This window comes from Vicia villosa, linkage group LG2 (assembly GCF_029867415.1).
Source record: "Vicia villosa cultivar HV-30 ecotype Madison, WI linkage group LG2, Vvil1.0, whole genome shotgun sequence".
Classification (NCBI taxonomy): domain Eukaryota; kingdom Viridiplantae; phylum Streptophyta; class Magnoliopsida; order Fabales; family Fabaceae; genus Vicia; species Vicia villosa.
Genome location: NC_081181.1, coordinates 150,194,453 through 150,214,442, shown reverse-complemented (window position 1 = coordinate 150,214,442; position 19,990 = coordinate 150,194,453). Strand labels below are relative to the sequence as shown.

The 19,990-nt window shown below is 31.7% G+C and overlaps 2 protein-coding genes across 4 annotated transcripts; one reads left to right on the top strand and one right to left on the bottom strand.

The window, feature by feature from the left end:
* The first annotated feature begins 3,275 nt into the window (after nt 1-3,275).
* Nucleotides 3,276-5,174, top strand: LOC131652445 (actin-depolymerizing factor 7-like). Of its 2 annotated transcripts, XM_058922296.1 has the most exons (3): nt 3,276-3,430; nt 4,254-4,513; nt 4,594-5,174. In XM_058922296.1, the coding sequence occupies exons 1-3, from the start codon at nt 3,428-3,430 to the stop codon at nt 4,742-4,744; spliced, it is 414 nt and encodes a 137-aa protein (XP_058778279.1). In that variant the 5' UTR covers nt 3,276-3,427; the 3' UTR covers nt 4,745-5,174. The 2 variants fall into 2 exon arrangements, with proteins under 2 accessions (XP_058778279.1, XP_058778278.1); XM_058922295.1 differs by lacking the exon at nt 3,276-3,430 and having other exon boundaries at nt 4,245-4,513.
* On the bottom strand, nt 5,010-11,638 carry LOC131652444 (probable LRR receptor-like serine/threonine-protein kinase At1g63430). 2 transcript variants are annotated; one of them, XM_058922294.1, is made up of 12 exons: nt 11,488-11,638; nt 8,305-8,443; nt 8,093-8,164; nt 7,866-8,009; nt 7,634-7,783; nt 7,166-7,282; nt 6,758-7,077; nt 6,474-6,679; nt 6,231-6,366; nt 5,993-6,150; nt 5,582-5,797; nt 5,010-5,474 (listed from the first exon to the last, which is right to left on the bottom strand). In XM_058922294.1, the coding sequence occupies exons 1-12, from the start codon at nt 11,516-11,518 to the stop codon at nt 5,226-5,228; spliced, it is 1,938 nt and encodes a 645-aa protein (XP_058778277.1). In that variant the 5' UTR covers nt 11,519-11,638; the 3' UTR covers nt 5,010-5,225. The 2 variants fall into 2 exon arrangements, with proteins under 2 accessions (XP_058778277.1, XP_058778276.1); XM_058922293.1 differs by lacking the exon at nt 11,488-11,638 and adding an exon at nt 8,629-9,000.
* Between the last annotated feature and the right edge of the window lie 8,352 nt (nt 11,639-19,990).

The window sequence follows — 19,990 nt, the reverse complement described above, 5'->3', positions numbered from 1 at the left end:
TCGAGGACCCAACTTGGTTCTCTTAGGATCCATATTTTTGTAGTAAGCCACACACCCCCACACTTTGAAATAACCGATATTTGGTGCCATGCTTTTCCATACCTCATATGGAGAAATACCAGTTTTCTTTAAAGGAATTCTATTAATTATGTGACAAGCGGATAGTTAAGCTTCACCCCACAAATTGAAAGGTAATTCTGAGTGCATTAACATGGCATTCATCATCTCTTGATATGTTCAATTCTTTCTTTCGGCTATGCCATTTTGTTGCGGTGTTCTAGGCGCCAAAAATTCATGTATTATGCCATGTTCTTCACAAAATGCATCAAATTCAGTATAAAAGTATTCACCGCCCCTGTCACTCCTAAGGACTTTTATATTTTTACTTAATTGATTTTCTACTTCTGCTTTATAAATCTTAAAGGCATTAAAAGCTTCATCTTTATATGTGTATCTAGAAGCATCATCAATGAATGTGATGAAATATCTATTTCCCCCACAGGTCAACATGCCATTAAATTTGCACAAATTTGAATGTATAAGATCAAGTAGATTTGTCTTTCTTTCAACACTTTTGAAAGGTTTTTTAATCATCTTTGATTTAACGCATAATTTACATTTGTTGAAATCATTAATGTTACATGATATCATTCCTGATTTAATTAGTCTCTTCATTGAACTAATACTAGTATGTGCTAATCTATTATGCCATAAAGACACGGAATCAAGCATGTAAGCAGAATTAGAAATTTCATTAATCATATTGTCGGTAATACATAGTTTGATCATTCCCTCAGCGGAATATCCTTTTCCAACAAATACACCATTACGGGTCAATATAAGTTTGTCCGATTCATAAACAGATTTAATATCAGGTTTTCCCAATAAATCCCCACTAACAAGATTCCTATTCATGTCGGGGACATAAAGCACATTGACAAGAGTAATTTTCTTTCCGGAAGTAAAGTTGAGTTCGACCGATCCAGTTCCAACGACTTTAGATCGTACTTCATTTCCCATTTGTACTTCTTGTCCATCATTTGTCTCAGAATAGGTTTTGAATGCAGCCCTGTCATAGGAGGCATGCACTGTAGCACATGTATCATACCACCAACCTTGTACCTTGCCCTTGATTGCCATAATTTCGCTCACAGTAGCAATTATGTCATCATTTACATGAACAACATTGATCTCATTTTTTAATTTGTTGTGCTTGCAATCTCGAGCATAGTGTCCAGGTTTTCCACAAACAAAGCATCCGTTCTTTGGACCCTTTTGATCCCCAGGATTCTTGAACTTGTTTTGTTCCTTTTTTGGTCCTAGATGACGTTTGTTGCCATCATGCTTCTTTCTTTCCTTGTTGGTCACAACATTGGCTTTGGAAAGACCCGCAAATTCTGATTTTACCCTTGCCTTCGATTCCTCCTCGATTTGAAGATGTTTCTGTATTTTCTCCAAGGAAAAGTCCTCAGAACTGTGCAACAATTTCTTTCTATAGCCTTTCCACGAAAGTGGCAACTTTGCAATGATTGCACCAACTTGAAAAGTCTCAAGGATGTCTATTTTCAACGCTTTGATTTTGTTCACCAGGACTTGCAATTGGTGCACTTGGGGAAGAATGGGTTTGGCGTCTATAAATTTAAAATCAAAGTATTTAGAAATTAAAAACTTTTTCGTACCTTCTTCTTCGGCCTTGAACTTAAACTCGAGGGCTTTCCATATCTCAACTGCGGAGGGATTATCCATATAGAGGTCGTAGAAACGATCAAATAATGTATTTAGGATATGTCCACGATACAACAATTCATCCTCCTTACGTTTCTTGCGTTCCTTCTTGACTTCGTCAGAATCATCATCTGTTGGTTCTGGAATTGGCGTTAAGTCAGGATCTAAGACATAGTGAACCTTCAGGGCAGTTAGAAGGAATGTCATCTTGCCTTGCCATCTGGTGTAGTTAGTTCCATCAAAACGATCCAATTTGACAAGATCCTTGTTCATAACTTTGACGCTTGAAATTGCAGCGTCGGAAGCCATTGAAGAACAAATACTTTTAAGATTGTTAGAAATATCGAAAAGATCGAATGGATCCAGGCTGAATCGTGAACGGAATCACTTTCCTTAAAAGTATTTCAAGCACACTCTCGATTGTCTTAGAGTTGGAACGGCCTGAATACCCAGGATAATTCAACCTGTTTGGAAAATATATTAGAGGATAATAGTTTTGTGTGTTGATTCTGAAATAAGAAGCATGTATTTATAGGCCATGCAAGTGTTTGTTTCATAAGTTGCAACTCTTCATGAAACAACACCATTTAAATGTAAATTTGCAATGGTTTATAAAATACAATGCACCACTTCATGAAGTGTTATGTATTTCGAATTCAAATTCAAAATTTAAACTTTAGGCAATAGCCCAATCGCCGCCGGCGCCGCCTCATTAACGCCGCGAATAGCCCATCGCTCCGATGCGACGTGCCGTCTACAAGCCGCCACTAGCGCCTCTATGCCCACGCCCTCGGACCCGGTCCCGGAGCCGGTGGCGACACCGGCGAGGGTGTTTTTGGTAGAGACAAGTGGCATAAGGCTTGGGACCACCACATATGTCTATGTTGCACTTATCCTCTTTGACTCCTTTGAAAAGTACATTGATCCAAGGACTTTATAAATGCTTTTAAAGTTTACTCCACTTTCTATGTGGGACTATTTATGAAGCATTTATTGTCAATTAACTCTATTCCACATTTGTCATTTTGGAACACAACTATATGAAATTAAACTCATAATTTCCAACAGAAAGTATGTGTAATTAAATGAAGTGTGACTGAGAAATATGATGAGCCAAAACAAATGTGATATTTTTTGTCTTTCATGCTCAAAATCTTGATCTTTTATTGACTTTTTGAAATGAATGGTGTATAATTAAATAAAAAATGGAATGAATCAAAATGAATGATGAAATGAGAATTTGGCTTGGATTTTTATTCCCATTGAATTTATTTTTGGTTTTTTATGCATAAGATGCAAAAATAAAAAAGATGCAAACTAACTTGAATAATTTAGTCATATTTGATAAACTATATATATGACTATAGTATATATAATATAACTCCTCCTTACATCATATTTGATGCCTCTTTTCATAGACAACTCATTTTTCTCTCTCTTTCTAAATAGGAATAGTGACATGATTATTAAGGGTTATGCTAATTTGGAACATGTCAATCTTAACAAACTCACCCGTTAGTTTCTGACCGAGTCTCCTTAAAGTTTCACCTCTCGTGGCTCCAAAAAACAAGGATCTTTATTTGTTATTTCTCTCCATCATTTTCATTGCATCTGTTAGCTCCCATTTTTCCATTCTCTATTACTCTCCTCCCCTTTCTTTCATTCACATTTCGTAGGGAGCTTCTTCCTCATTGCTGGCAAAATGGTACTTTTTCTAATCCCTTCTTTTCCTTTTCACATTAATTACAAGTTATTACTTATTGTGAATTCTATTCATGACAATGTTATTCTTACGTACCCTATTGAACAATCTAACTTTGCATGCTATTATTATTATTATTATTATTATTATTATCATCACCAATTCTTAATATATATACAACTTTGGATAATTACATTTCATGAATTAGGTACATAATAAAGATGGAACTTGAGATTTTTATCAAATTAGGAGCTGATATTTGTCTTGAAAACCAACAAGTAACAACCATGACATGACATGCCTCCCCTGTAATGAATTTATGATTACCAAAACATCATCCCATTTGATTTTGTCATCTCTCTAATTGTGATTTTTTTTATATAGCTTTGGGGGTATTCGCATTCACTATCATTTATTTTTAGCTAACCATATTATTGGTACAATGTATACATTTTTATCTTGTAACATCAACATTTTTAAACAAAGACACGTCTGATGTTCAACATGTGTCAATACATACATATTTTACATTTAATTTATTCATTGTTTTAAATTGGTGTTGATATGTCCGTGACAATTTCATGTCCGGTGTCCATGTTTCATGTGCTCTTTTGTGATTTGGATAAGCTCTATACTATATGTATGCTTTTGAATCTGTCACTACATCTATGAATATTCTTTAGTCCCAAGAACCTGTTGCATAAATTTACAAAGGTTATGTGCCTTACATTACATGTCCCTTTGAAAAACGGGTGTAAAGAGTTAGGAATGTGAGTTAGTTATTATGAATAGGAGGTTCATGACATGAGGAAAAACTATGGTCCAGGCAAACGCAGCGTCCGGAATGGCAGTGCACGATGATTGCAAACTGAAGTTCCAAGAGCTTAAAGCGAAGAGGAGTTACCGATTCATTGTGTTCAAAATTGAGCAACAACAAGTCGTGATAGACAAAATAGGGGAACCGACGGAAACCTATGACGATTTTCAGGCCAGTTTGCCAGCTGATGAGTGTCGTTATGCCGTCTATGATTTTGATTTCACAACTGCAGAGAATTGCCAGAAAAGCAAGATCTACTTCATAGCATGGTATTACTATGCTAAAATAGTGTTTTCTCATTCATCAGAGTTCGAACATATATATGAATAAACTGTTTAACAATATGCAGGTCACCAGAAATTTCAAGGGTAAGGATGAAGATGGTGTATGCAAGTTCCAAGGATAGATTCAAGAGAGAGTTGGATGGCATTCAAGTTGAACTGCAAGCAACTGATCCAAGTGAGATGAGCTTGGACATTGTGAAAGGGCGAGCCCTCTGAGTGCCTCCTTTTCGACTTAATCTCACCTCTCCTTCACTGTTTGTTTCAAGGTTTAGGGGGCCATCCTGTTATTGTTTTTTTAGCTTGGATTCAACAAACAACTAATCCAAAAATCTCATGTATTATTACTATAATGCATAATTATTCCTTAAACTCTGCCAAGTTGCTAATGAAACCACTTGGATTTTTTTTCTTTTTTTTAGTTTCACTTGGAAGAGGACTTCATGTCTCTTCTTTAAAAGTATATATATCATACTGCTCAATCTAGTGCATAAAAGGAAAAAACTTCTTCTATTTAACAATTTCTGCAAGTTCTACAAAATAGGCTACTGCTATACAATGAGACCTTGCTGTACTTAAGCCTAACACATACTCTTTTTGAGCAATCATTTACAATAGAAATAAAATTGAAGAGGAAAATTATTACTTTTGTGTATCTATTCTTTAATTGTTAGTGTTGAGTGCGGCTATATTATTGTTATTATGATAAAAGTGCAAGTTCAGCCCAAGCCAAAGATGATGACGACTTGAGATCTATGTTAACTGATGTGTCGATTCTGCTCTCCAGCATGCTATATAATTCTCGCATAGATGGACGGGCAGCTGTATCAGGATTGATACATAGAGTTATCACCTCGCATATCACTTTGAGATCATCGTGTCTAAAATTTTTCAGTTCTGGATCCACCAATTGTGACATTACTTCGGGCTTTTCAAGATAGTCTTTCGCCTGCAGCACATGTATAAATTTAACAAATATGGCGACATAATAAAAAGTACTAAAACCATTAAAATACAGTTTTAATTTTAAAATATAACCTTGAGGAAGTTTCTTACCCAATCCACCAAGTAACCTTTCTCCTTACAGTGTGGAAGCCGGCCACTGATTATCTCTAGTAGAAGTACTCCAAAAGCGTGTACATTTCCTTTGGTATCAAGATGGCGTGCCTCAAGAGAGTTTGGAAGAACACAAACAGCACCTTGGCTGCTAATAGTACCGGAATTCTTTTCTGATCTTTCAAGAATTGTCTTCCAACTTTCAAAATCAACCAACTGCAATTTAGGTTCATGACAATGAGAATCTTAAGCAAACTTTTCAGTTTCCAACAGAACAATCGCATGGTATATATTATAAAAGTAGGTGTTTGTTTCTATATTTCCGCTCACTCTTGACTGACATAAGAAATCAAGCAAAAAATCGCACTTGCCGAGTTTTATGATTTGAAGTGAACTAACTAGCAGGCGTACCTTAGGGGAAAATTCTTCTGTAAGGTATACAGCACTAGAATTCAGCTCTGAGATAGTAAACGGAGGTTCAACTTCTGTGTGCAAATACTTGAGTCCACGTGCAATGCCTATGACAATTTTCATACGCCGTGTCCAGGAGAACTGGCACCCTTCTTCATCTACGCAATTAAAATTGCATGTTGAAGGAATTGAAAGGTTTGATTAAACATATACACATACACACTAAAAAGTTGCTTACAACAATGTAAATGCTCGTGAAGTGTCCCATTTGAAGCATAATCAAAAACCAGCATCCTTGAAAACGGATTGCTCTCTCTACAATATCCCAGTAGTTTTCCAGTATTCTCATGGTCTAACTTTGCCAATTCTGCCACCTGAATGGCAATGATAACAACATAAATAAATATATAGTAAAAGAATACGACAGCTATTTTTTCTGCAAATTCTTAAGTGCTGTAAGCATTGAAATATTCCCATTTACCTCTCTCTGGAAGTAGAGTTCCAGATACCCTGTCCAACTCTCCTCCTTGATGCAGAGGGAAATTACAGCAATCTCAGGTCCACCTTTCATAGTTCCCTTGTAGACCACACTGTCCGGTGAGGACCCAATTATGTTACTGAAATCTTCACACGCCTCTTCTAGCTCTTGTCTGCTATACCTTCTCACGTCCTTTAACATATCCGGGTCTGCAATCCAATTATTAAGTTCAAAACAGATCTCGAACTGTTCACATAAATAGAAAGAAGAAAACAAAGAAACTGAACCTATATATACTGCATTGTGATCTTTCAGGCTGCCTGATTTTTTCCAAGGAATAATGATAGAAGATTTGTTGTTACATCTTTGAACAGTAGCGAGAGCCGCAACCAGAAAGAGAGAACCGACCATAGTTCCTGCTACTATTTCTAAAGCCAAAAGCCAAGTAGGTTCTGAAGTTCCGTGATGCTTGCGTGCATGATCAGCTATTTGGTGGTATTGGTTGCTCGCTACTGGCTGACTCTTGGCAGGTGAAGCACCACCACATTGTGTGGAAGGCCGCTGCTTTGGATCATTGCTCTGGAGGCAGTTCCCTTGAAAGCTTATCCTATATTGACAAAGTATGTAAATATGTTTTCTAAGTAAGGTTGAGGAGAAAAATGCTAACATCTCATCATGGGAATATGAAATAGCACCTTGGAAGATACTCCAGGCATTTTGGTATGCTACCGACTAAAAAGTTATATGAAAAGTCTGCTAATTTTAACTGAGGTGAACGGCACAAGCCAGTTGCATTATCTTTTGAAACATACCTGTAGAAAATATAAAAACTATGAGAGATAGATTAACAGAATCCAAACTTTGATTGGTGTAATAACTTGACATTGTATACTCAATACTGAACTTGACTATATGATTTTTACACACATCAGTTTTAAGACACCTTAATCAAATCAAATCCTATTGTACATTGAAAAGCTAAAATTTACACCGAAAACATAACATCTATCATTACCAAAAAATAAATCACCCTATCCAAATTTCATCTATACCCAATATATCTCCTTAACAGTAAGCATTTGTAAGTGACATTCAAGGAAACAGTAACAAACTTCCTCAAAATTATCACTATAACACAATTCAATTACAAAATTTACACTCACATTCCATGCATAGTTGAAGCAAAACTATAAGTTCCACTAGCAGGAATAGGTCCTTGAAGCCTGTTCCTATCAAGCCAGAGTTCTTGAAGGTATCTCAAATTTCCAAGCTCAGGAGGTAATCTACCAGTCAACCCGTTGGACTGTAGGTTTCTATAAGAATACATAAAATTGAGTAAGTAAGTAGGAAAGTAAATAATTTCCAATAAGAACTAGCATATTGAATTTCTTTTACATGTTCACAAGTAGAGTTAAATTTCCAATCTCCGTAGGAATTGGTCCAGACAAGTGATTCATTCCCAAATCCAACACCTGGAGAGATTTCAACATGCACAATTCTTTCGGTATAGTTCCAATCAGATTGTTCCCGTGCAAAACTCTACAAACACAAGTGCCACAAATCAATCTCAACCATAATATCTCCGAATTAAAAAAACACAGCAAACACAAAAATGAACATACAGTTCTTGCAAATAGGTAATTTGCCCCAATTCCCTCGCAAGAAAACCCTTCAACGATGAACCCGATATATTTCTGCAAAAAAAAAAAACCAATTAGAAATGCACTAGTTTAAAAATACATATCAATTTTTCTATAAGACATTTCATCAAACAGTATAACAGCATTACACTTAACACAAAAAAAGCACCATAAAGAAGAATCAATTATCTTACAACTTGGTGACATGATCTCCAGAAACAGTGCAAGTGACACCAAACCAGTTACAAAGATCTGACTCTAGCATATTCCAGTTTGATAAAGCTAGATTTGGGTCTTCATAGATAGCTTCTTTAAAGCTTGTAAGTGCCCAAACTAACAACAAAAACAACAACAAAATCCATTAAATGCTTCATTTTTAATCCATGAATACCATAACTTAATTTGGTATAAACACAAAAAAGAATTACAAAACTAAAAATATCCATAAGTAGCAAAATCAAATTATAATACACCAATGAAGAAATAAAGTGAATTATTGAGATCTGAATAAGAAATACCTTCATTATCAGGTAGAGTTTCAGAATTCACAAGAGAGAGAGTTGAAATCAAAGAGAGAAACAAAAATGAAGTGAAAAAATTCATCTTTTTGAATTCCCAGTGATGATTTCACTTCAATTCTAGTTCTATGTAACTAACTAACTAAAGAAAAATCCAAAATTGAAACTAACAGTTTCCAAGAAATTCATAAAAGGTAGAATTAATTCAAATCAAAGATTCTAAAATTTTCATAGAAAATGAAAAAGAAAGAAAGTGGGAAAGAAGAGTTAAAATGCAAGATTTGGAAGTGGAAAGAACCAAACAAGTTGTGAAGAAAAAAAGACAAATTTTTGGAATTTTGAAAACTTGGATTCAAAGAGAGTTCAGTTTTGCCAACAAATAAATGTCAAGAATTGATTTTGATTAAGCCATTAGCACATAGATTATATTGTAAATATTTTTATAAAAAATATTTTTATTTAAATTTTAATTGAAAAGAGCTTTTTTTTCTTTCTTTCTTATTGTTATCTCTTAATTTTATAAATATTATTAAATTAATTAGAGGGATTAGAGAATGAATTTGGTGAAACAGGAATAGACACCCAACGTGTTTTTTTTTTTTGACAAAAAAATGAGTCAACAAATAATCTATGGGTTCAAGCTCCAATGGATTACTATAATTAATGCATAGTACAAAATTGTGTGAGCAAGTTTTAATTACTTCCTTAGTTTCATGCTAGTAATATTTATTGTATTTAATAATTTCAGATATTTTTTAGTGATATAATTGAATTTAATTTGAATATTGTAAAATATTTTTACACCGACCGCGCATAATAATTAATTTATAATTTAACATATATTTAAAAAAATAAAATAAATAAAATAAAATAATTGGAATTTTAGTTCAATTAATTATGTTTAGTATTTATAATTTTTTTGAATTTAATTGAAATACACTAACAGTGTAAAAATATTTAATTTAGGAAGGCTTTTTAAGTTATCCATATTTATTTCATATCCAAAAATAATATTTTAATATTTTATATATTTTTCTATTTTATTTATGTTTTAGATTAAACTCCATTAAGATTTCTTTCTTTTATGTATTTAAAGATATTTAGCGTGATCATCAAAATTATTTTTTATTATAATAAAATTTAACGTTTTCTTCTTTATCGTGGATTCCAGTTTTATTTGACAAGTTTATCGCTTGCAAACTTGTATTTTGTTTTAGGTTAAGCGTTTGCTAATCTCTAGGTTTTTCAACTACGCCAATTGACATCAAAGTAGGTTTTCCCCTGTTCTTTTCCTAGCTTGACAAACATGGCGGTTCAGCCGGTGACCAGAGCATATTCTGAATTGGCGGGTCGACATCGATAGGTTCGTCGACATAATGGGCGTCCTTGGGAACAAGCAAGTTAAGATTATGACAATCAAGTAGAAAGTAATGCTATTGTTTGGTGGGATAAACTTGTTGTTCAAAGACAGGGGCGGAGAAAATGGTCGGTCAGATCATGGCGAATAATGAAACAATTGATGTTAGAGTGATTTTTACCAGAGGATTGTGAGCAGGTACTTTATATGATATATATTGAGTGTGTTTTAGGAAAGAGAACTGTAACAGAATACACATATGAGTTCCTGCGTTTCTATGAACGTAATGAATTGGGAGAATAAGGGAGCCAAAAAGTGGCTCGATACATCACTGGCTTAAAGAGATCCTTGAAGGAGAAGACATGTTTACACACTTGAGCATCCATTCTAGCTTTGAAGACAAAATTGATGGAGAAATTCTCTCGAAATTTCTCTCCTTTTAGTTATTCGCCCCAGAATAACTTTGAATCAATAGGCAACAAGGAAAAGAGTGCAACAATCAGTGATTCCAACCTTGAGAATAAAGGGACTAGCAGCTCTAGAGGTGTCCAACAGGATAAAGCACCAGTCTAGAGGAAGAATAACTCATATGCTAAACCCATTGGAGACATGAGTTATCGTTGTAACGAAAGAGGTTAAAGATCAAATGTTTGTCCAACAAGGAGAGTGTTTTTGTTGTGGAAGAAATGGAAGAGGAAGAGAAAAAAGTAGGGCATGTAGTTAAGAACGATGAATATGCAGGAGTTAAGTTTGCAGAGAAAGAATATGATGAGAGGGTAAATTTTGTGTTGCATAAAATTTGACTAGCATTCAAAGATGAAAGGCAACGCAAAAATATGTTTAAAACACATTACTCTATCAAGAACAAGGTGTGTAATCTGATTGGGGATAGTGGAATCATGGAGAATCTAGTGTCACAAAAATTGGTAGATTATTTGAAGTTGTCCATAAAACCCCATGAGAAGTCATACACCCTCTAATAGATATATAAGGGCTCTCAAGTTCCTATCCCCATTGAAAAGCATTACATAGAGGAGGTACTTTGTGATGTTCTTGATATAGATGTTGTCATATTTTACTTGGTAGGCCTTGGCAGTTTGATAATGATATCACTTATCGAGGACGAGATAATGTGATGATGTTTACATGGAGCACACATAAAATTGCTATGGTTCTTGTTTTGCACTTTAATAGGAATCCAGAAGAAAAGAAGTTTTGTTTCTTGGTGATGACACAGAGTGAAAAGGAGCTTGATGAGGCTGTTAAAGAAACTGATTTTTCTATCTAATGGCGAGTAAAGGGTTGATGAGTGATGTAAGAGAGGAAACAACAATTCCATAAGAAGTGCTCGGGATCCTAGAGGATTTCAAGGAATTAAGCGCAAATGAGCTATTAAATGATTTGCCTCCTATGTGAGATAAATGTCAGAAAATTAAAGCTTTCAATATGGGAGATATGTGATGGTGTTTCTGAGTAAGGAGAGGTTTCAAGTTGGTACTTACAACAAGCTGCAGCCACGCAAGTATGACCCATTTAATGTGACGTGGAAGATAAATAATGATGCTTATATGGTAAATTTTCCTAGTTTCATGAATATATCTAATACTTTTAATGTTGCTGATATTCATGAATATCAAGCAGATGAGGCTCTTATCAAGAAGAGAACTCAGGGTCGAGTTCTTCAGAGGTGGGGGAGATTGGTGTATATAAAGGTTTTTTAAGCCATCCGAATTTATTTCAGATCCAAAAACAATATTTAAATATTTTCGCAATTTTCTATTTTATTTTTTGTTTTGGTTTAAGAGTCCATCTTTTTTTCTATTTTATTTATGTGTTGGATTAACAACTCATTATAATTTTTTGTTTTATGTATTTAAAGACCTTTAGCCTGACCATCAGAATTATCTTTCATTATAATAAAATTCAATTTTTTCTTCTTTCTGATGAATTCTAGTTTTATGTGACAAATTTGTTGTTTGCGAACACGTGTTTTGTTTTAGATTTTTAATGCTTGTTAATTTCTAGGATTTCTGACTGCATTAATTTTTACACTATCAGTTAATCACAAATGTTGATTAGTTTGAAATGTTTGACTTTTATTTTAACTTCTTTTAAAATAATACAATTGAACAGTTATGATCGATGTAAATATTTTTACGTTGCATAGTAATTAAACTATATTATAAATAAAATGAATATTAATAATTTGAAAATGATATTTATAATATTAAATAAATAATTAAAGCTATATAAAAAATTAAAAGCGATAGTTATTTTAGTTTTTTAAATAAATATATACAAAAATATTGTAAAATAGAGGGAGTAGTTCTATATAGGGCCGACCACGCTTAAATATATTTTTTATCTCTATAAAATACCAAATTCTGTTTTTGATCCCTATAGAAATAAATGACATGTTTTAATTCTTACAAAATTATTATGCACGTAGTTTGACTCTTTACTATTAAACTAATGTGTATTTTTGAATAATTATTTTGCAGACATGTTTATAAGGTTTTAAAAAGTTTCTTGAAAAAATGGAACTCAAAATTTGATTTCTAAGTCGATAGTTTCATTACTTTTATCATTAATTTTTAAAATTTAAAAAACTTATATTTAATTCTTCTCATTTTAAAAATTTTTAAAGTTTTGTAAATAAATATTTTACAGTATTCTAAATATGTATAAAAAATTTAGTCAAAAATTTAAAAATTAAAAGGTAATTCAACAGTTTTTAAATTTTTAGAAAATAGTAGGATTAAAATTGTATGCATAAAAAAATTTTAGCCACTAAAATATAGATTTTTTTTAATAGGGACTAAAAATAAAATTCAAAATATTTATAAGGACTAAAAACATATTTAACCTTTTCAAATATTAGTGTATTAAGAAAAAAATATTGATATAAAAACACATTCTAAACATAAATTTGTTAAAATATATGTTGTTTTTATAAATTTATCTCTATAATTATTAATATCATAAAAAAGAAAATTATTATTTTCTAAGTATTAATTTTTAAAATAAATCTCCATAAAATAAAATTTTAAATTATATCATTTTCTTAGTGGTCTGTATTCTTTTGTTGGTGGCTTTGGGTTGAGATTAGTCTCTTTTTTTCATTGGTGATGTTTTTCTTGTATATGTTATCTTTATTTCTCTTACCACCGATATCCGATTCATTATTTAGTTTATGATCAATTTGTCATCAAATGATTCTAATTCTCTCTCAATTGTAGTCGGGGGAGATTGTTTCATTATTTAGTTTATGATCAATTTGTTATCAAATGATTCTAATTCTCTCTCAACTGTAGTCGAGGGAGATCGAACCGTAATATGGCTTTTGTTTGTCTTTCTTTTATTCTTAATTTTTGTTGTTTAGTAGTAGTATTTTGGGAGTGCTACTTCTTCTACCTGGATTTAATCTTTAATCCGTATACTATTTTAAGGTTTTTAGCTGTCTATATTACATATTAGTAAAGCAAAGCATATTTGTGGTTTAAAAAAACTGTATTAAAATTGAAATAATATTTGTAAAAAAATAAAAATGAAAATTGATTAAATGACATAACTACTAATATTACACTAAAATTACAATTTATATTTTCATTATAATTGTTAAAGTTTTTTTTACAGCTTCATTTATATTGGATTAAAATTCCCCTTATCCAATTTGATTATTATAGAGATTTTATCTTAAAATTATGATATTTCAAAATTGACAATTTAACAAACTTTTCAATAGAAGAATTTACGCCTTTTCATTATTAACTGAAAAATCATTGTCAAGATATAACAAAAAAATAAATTCCATATTCATGTTGTTTTTTAATGCTTTGCTTTCTTTTGTTTGTCTCGTCTTTTTCCTTCTCTGCTTTTCATGTCACTGGGTTGTTAATATCATCATTTCAAAATAGAATATAGTGCCATTTGGTTAAGCTTTTGGGCGTGGCTAAATTAATTAATATAAATAAATAAATATTTTTAATTTATGACTTTTAATGTATTTGAGTATTTTATTTCATTTCTTTTTGCTTCCGTGATTACTGGTTGATTTGATGTTTATTTTTAATTATTATTATAAAAAAAATAAATAAAATAAAAACTCTTTTGAAAAGAAGAAAAGGCAGCACATTTTACAGTTGTTTTCCATCAACACCAATAACAAACCCTACTTCACCTTTTTTGTTTTCTATAGATTGTTGCTTTTTGAATATCAAGAGGTCACTAATACCTAATCATGCATCCATGAGATTAAGTTAAATTTGTTTATTTCATTACTTTCTGTCTTCATGTTTATGTCTGTTGGTGTGAGTGTTTTTCAAAAAATAATTTAAGCATTTAAATAATTAATATATTTTCTTATTTTTCTTGCTCTGATTTTTTTTTAAATGGTGTGGGGACATAGTTGGAAGGGTAGGAACCAGCAAGAGACAAACATGGATATAGTATATGATTGCATATTATTTATTAAGCTATGAAAGGCCTCTCTAACTATGCTTCCAAGCAAGACATTCCAAATGTTGGAGTATTTTTAAAGGAAGTAGAAACTAATGATTTTGACTCAACATTGCACAGAAACATCCATCTTTATGCAAGTGTAAAAATTAAAAAATTGGCAATCACAAATTACCAAAAGAAAAAAAAAGAAATGATTTACCTCTTCCAAGGTACTATAACATATACAACTTTTTATATAATATGTGTCATCTCTTTACATATTTTGAATTTTTATATTCAATTATTAATAATTTTTTTTAATCAAATATTAATGTAAAATTATATATGTTTTACTAGTAAGATAGCCGTGCTTCCGCACGGGTAAATTTATTTGATATTGTATAAAATTTAATTAGATACATATAAATTTAAAATGAATTGTTTAATTATAAATGAAAAATATCATATAAATTCAATTATATTAAATAATTATATATATAAAAAATTGTATGTTGGAGAAAAAAAATGAAATTTTAACATTTAAAAATAAAAATTATCTCTCAATTAATAGTAGTTGTTGATTAAAATAAAATAGATATTGTATTGATAATGACCCGTGAAATAAAAAAAAACTTTGATGCAATATAAAATATATTTAAATACAAATATAAAATGAACAATAATCATATAAATTTAATTGCATTAAATAATCATAAAAAAATTTGAGATGGAGAAAATAAAAAAAAAAGGATATTATCACTCAAATAAAGAAAATGATTGATTAAAATAAAATAGATATTGTGTTGATAGTGACCCGTGATAAAACAAAATTTTTAATTTTATTAAAATTTAAAAATAGATATTTTTAGGAGTAATAAATAAATAGAGAAAAAAAATTAAAAAAGAAAGTAAGAAAGTGTGAAAAAAAATGTGAGAGAAATTTTAAATTTTAATTAAGATAGAGAAAGTGTGTAATGATCAATTAAAATAAATTAAATATTGTGTTGACTGTGACCCGTAAGATAAATAAATATTTAATTTTATTAAAATTAAAAAATAGATTATAATTTTTGTTATAATAAGTAAATGGAGAAAAATTAAAATGAAAGTAAGAAAGTGTATGAAAATGAAATGTGAAAGAAGGGTAATTTTGTCAGTTTGGCCAATTTCTTAGTAATATGTAGATAGTAGATAGATAGTAGAAAAGTGATAGGGTGATTTTGTTAATTACTATTTTGTCCAATTTGTAGTGTAATATTTTTTAGTAAGAAGGGTAATTTTGTCAGTTTGGTCAATTTCTTAGTAATATGTCGAAGTAGATGTCCCGACCATGCTCACGGTATAAAAACACATGAAGTTTACAAGTATAGAACCACTAAAAACGATTTATGTTGACACATTTTAGTAAAGTCAAATCGGCGACTTTGAGAAAAAAATTTCACACCCACAGTTGTAGATTAAAGAAAACTTTTAGGACCTCGGAAACATTGTCTAATTTTTATAAATGTTTATTTTTTTTCATGTTGGCACCTGACGTGGCATTTGTTTATCAGCAAGGTCATCAAAAATTTTGAAAAAATTTCATTCAATCAAGATTCAAACCGAGGCTCCTTTGATTACTAGACCAAGTACTTACCACCGGGCTACTTCGTCATTAATTATTAATTATGCATTCAAGTATACTATGAAGTAAGATCTTTGGAATTAACTTACATATAATAAAACTTAGAATAGAAATTGAAACCACCTTTTGAAGAGACAGAGAAAGTATTACAGGTTGTGTGATTAAGGTAGATAAATAGGAATTTTTAGTTTCAATATGGTTTTAAATTGCGGTCCGCAACCGCAATTGCACCCGCAATATTGCGGATGCGGTTGCCTCCGCAACTGCATCGGACCGCAATTGCGGTGTGATTTTAAAAACTCGCCTTCGGATGTATTTGAAATCCCATCGGAGAATTTTTATCATGTTTTTACTGAAGAGTAATTCAATATTCAGAAGATGAACATCAGAAGTTCTGATGTGGGCTGATCTTCTGAAGGTTACTCAGAAGATAGTATTTTTATCGTCGTTTAATTTGATTTCTACGCTCTAGTGTTTTTGAACAAAATTTAAAAATAAATAAGGTTGATGAGGATTCTGGGAATTTGGTTTGGAGATTCAAGTTAAGAGCCAAAAACAGAGTTAAATCATATCTTATTTTTAATTTTCGGTTGAATTTTAAGGTTGGGGAAAGTTTGGCCATGGCGGTTTTTAGAAGGGACGAGCGAAGAAGATGACGAGAAGAGAAAGGAAAGGTTGAAGGAGTTATATCATATGGACAAAAAATTTATATTCAATGATTCTAGGCTTCTAGAAACCCTATAAAGCTCATATATATAAAGGATCAGAGACGTTAAATCAAGATAGACAAATTTTTTTAACCTAAATACCTCTCACTTTTGATAGTCGTTGACTTGGACGTCTAAGTGCTTCCAAGTACCACCCTCTCCTATTCAGATCGATGGACTATGTACAATATCTTGTTACGGAGCTTCGAACATCTAACAAATTCACTACTACGAAAAACACATATAATGACGATTGTGAAACACGTATAATGACAGTTGCACGCCTGTTGTTAGGTAGCGTACGATTATATGTATATTGGTTACCACATAGGGCGTGTGGTCGTGGTTATAAGTTGGATAGTGCGCTACTTATAACTACGGACGAAGGAAACAACCATTGTGAAATAATTCATAGGTCCTGGGTTCGAATCCTAGCAACGCCATTCTTGAATTTTATTATTCTAGATAACGGTTGAATTAAAAACTATTGTGATATTATTTGTTTTTTTATATGTTTTTCTGGTTTGCAGAATTCCTAAATTTTTAACCTTAATATCGAGCCAGAAATAGCAATACACTCATTTGTAAATTGAATTAGACCAAAAATTGTATTACATCAATGACACAATTCCATTAGGAATCAAAAATTGAATATTACATCAAAACCAAAATGGCACAAAATAATCTACAATGTACACATCATTACATCAAATAATAATATCTTGTTATCTTTGTGTCTTGACTTTAAACACCTATAATTTCAAATAATAATAGTTATTAAAAAATAACATCATTAGAAATTATAACATACAAATTATTAATGAAGAATATAAAATACTTTGTTAATTTTCTCATATGTCTTCTTGATGATTGTTACAAATAGCATGCACATCATCTCTATCAACTTCTTCATAAGAAGTAGGCACTTGTGTTGTGTAAGAAGGAATGGATGGAATATCAAAACTTTCATCGTCACTATGAAGAATGTGTTCCTTTGAGAATAATTGACCATCTCCTCGATAAGTCTACATGGTCTGTCACATAAAAAACTTATTTTCTTTGAGTAGCCATGGTGAATGATTCGGTCTTATAAGTTGTCTTGCCAAGGTCAACCCGTGTGAATCCTAACTCATCAGTTTATACACCATTGTTATTGGGAACCCACTTACATTTAAATAAAGGGACTTTGAAATTAACATTATCAATATAAATAATCTCCTCAATGACTCTATAGAATGCGATGGTTGCCAAAATAGCATTCTTATCTTTCGAACTAGAAAAATACATGGATTCGACCCCATCTTCTAATTCATCTAATTTTTTACACAATATTATTGCAGCCTCATCTTCCAATTCATATAATTTTTTGAAATCAAGAACTTTATTACATATAACATTGAAGAATAAACACAATTTGGTTATAATTACTCTTACATTTTTTGAAAGGATGTCACAGATAGCCACTGGTAGAAGTTGTTGCATCAAGACATGACAATCATGAGATCTTAAGCCAATTAACTCGAGATCTTTCATTGATACAAGTTTCTTGATGTTTAAAGAGTAACCTTGGGGAACTTTGATACCATGTAAACACTCGCAAAAACTTTTCTTTTCCTTTTGAGATAGTGTGACATGTCGGGGGAAAATAAGATCTTTTTTCTCTATCTTCTTGAGCTAATTTTTGTTGTATACCCATCTCCACCATAACTAAATTGGAATTCTTATTATCTTTAGTCTTGTCTAGAATGTATAGAAGTGTTCTCCACATGCATCACATCAAGACATTAACTTACGTCAAGGCTAGACCAATATGGAAGATCAAAGAACACAAATCTCTTTTTCCAAATATTTCTCTCAACAGGATCGTCTTTTTTCTTTTCAAAGACAACAGTAAGGTGTTCTTGTCATTGATAAACTTCATCGCTAGTTAAAGGTTTAGGAGCGATTTCAAACTCCTACTCCCTGTTAAAAGCCTTCTGTAATCTATGATAAGGATGATTGGATTTTAGAAATTTCTGATGCCAAAGGTAAACAATATTTTTCCAAACTCAAGCTGGTGAAAACATGTATTAGATTCACATATAGGACACGCTTGATGTCCTTTGACATTGTATCATCCAAATTACCATATGCAGGAAAGTCGTTGATTGCAAAATAACATTGAATGCATCTTAAACTTTTCACCATAATATGCATCATCAACGTCAACACCTTTATCCCGCAAAAGTTTTAAATACTAAATTACTGAACTTATATAAACATGTATATCATTTCCAGGTTTCTTGGTCCATAAATCATCATATACTTGCGCTTTATGCTCAACCAATGAGATATGTTGTAAATTGTGAGAAGAACAAGCCACGAAGAATGGTTAGTACTCAGATTACCAAACGGGTTCATTCCATCTGTGGTAAGCCCAAACCTAAGGTTTATTGGCTCAAGGCCAAAATCTAGAAACAATGAATAAATTTTCTTCCATTGCAAAGAATCAGCTACATGGTGAATATTTCCATCACATTTTCTTTCATCTGCATGTCATCTAATATTTTGTGTCATTTGCATTAGCAAAAAGTCTCTTGAACTTTGAAATTATTGGCAAGTACCATAATACTTTAGCAGGAGGACGTTTCTTACTAACATTGTCATTGTTATCACCATTGTTGTTCTTCTACTTGTAGCGCGACTCACCATATTCTAGATACTGATCCAAATTTTTATACTCTTTCTTATATAATATGCAATCAATAGGGCATGCATGTATTTTGACATACTCCATACTCATTGGACACAATATCTTCTTAGCCTCATAACAAAAATCTAACAAATTATTATTTTTTGGTAGCATTTGTTTCAACAAACACATCAAAACTACAAAAGGGATCACCTATTATGCTCCAAGAAAATTACTACAAAAATAGATAAAATGCAATAAAATAAACTACAAACTAACAAATAAGCTAACTAAGAACAAAAATTAGGTTATATAATAACTCACAAAATGTGGGTTATCAGAGGTCACCTAGACGATGTCAAGGTTTAAAACACTAATTTGAGCTACAACACTCTTGAAATCGCGTCACACTGACAACTACTACCACAAATTTAGAATATACCTTACCAATTTGATGGACTTTAGAGCTCATGACAAAGTTCTCCTCTATAACCAAATACAAGCCTCCCAGTAGGTCTTTCTTAGTTATATGTTGTTAAAAGCTAATGAAGTAACTCTCTCTT

Excerpts from the sequence above, each read along its gene's own strand:
- LOC131652445 (XM_058922295.1), top strand. The coding sequence starts at position 4,245 with ATGGTCCAGGCAAACGCAGCGTCCGGAATGGCAGTGCACGATGATTGC. Across the intron at positions 4,514-4,593 it reads AAGATCTACTTCATAGCATG|GTCACCAGAAATTTCAAGGG; the intron begins GTATTACTATGC and ends AACAATATGCAG.
- LOC131652444 (XM_058922293.1), bottom strand. The coding sequence starts at position 8,713 with ATGAATTTTTTCACTTCATTTTTGTTTCTCTCTTTGATTTCAACTCTC. Across the intron at positions 8,010-8,092 it reads ATTACCTATTTGCAAGAACT|AGTTTTGCACGGGAACAATC; the intron begins GTATGTTCATTT and ends TTGTGTTTGTAG. Across the intron at positions 6,680-6,757 it reads TCACAATGCAGTATATATAG|ACCCGGATATGTTAAAGGAC; the intron begins GTTCAGTTTCTT and ends ATTGGATTGCAG.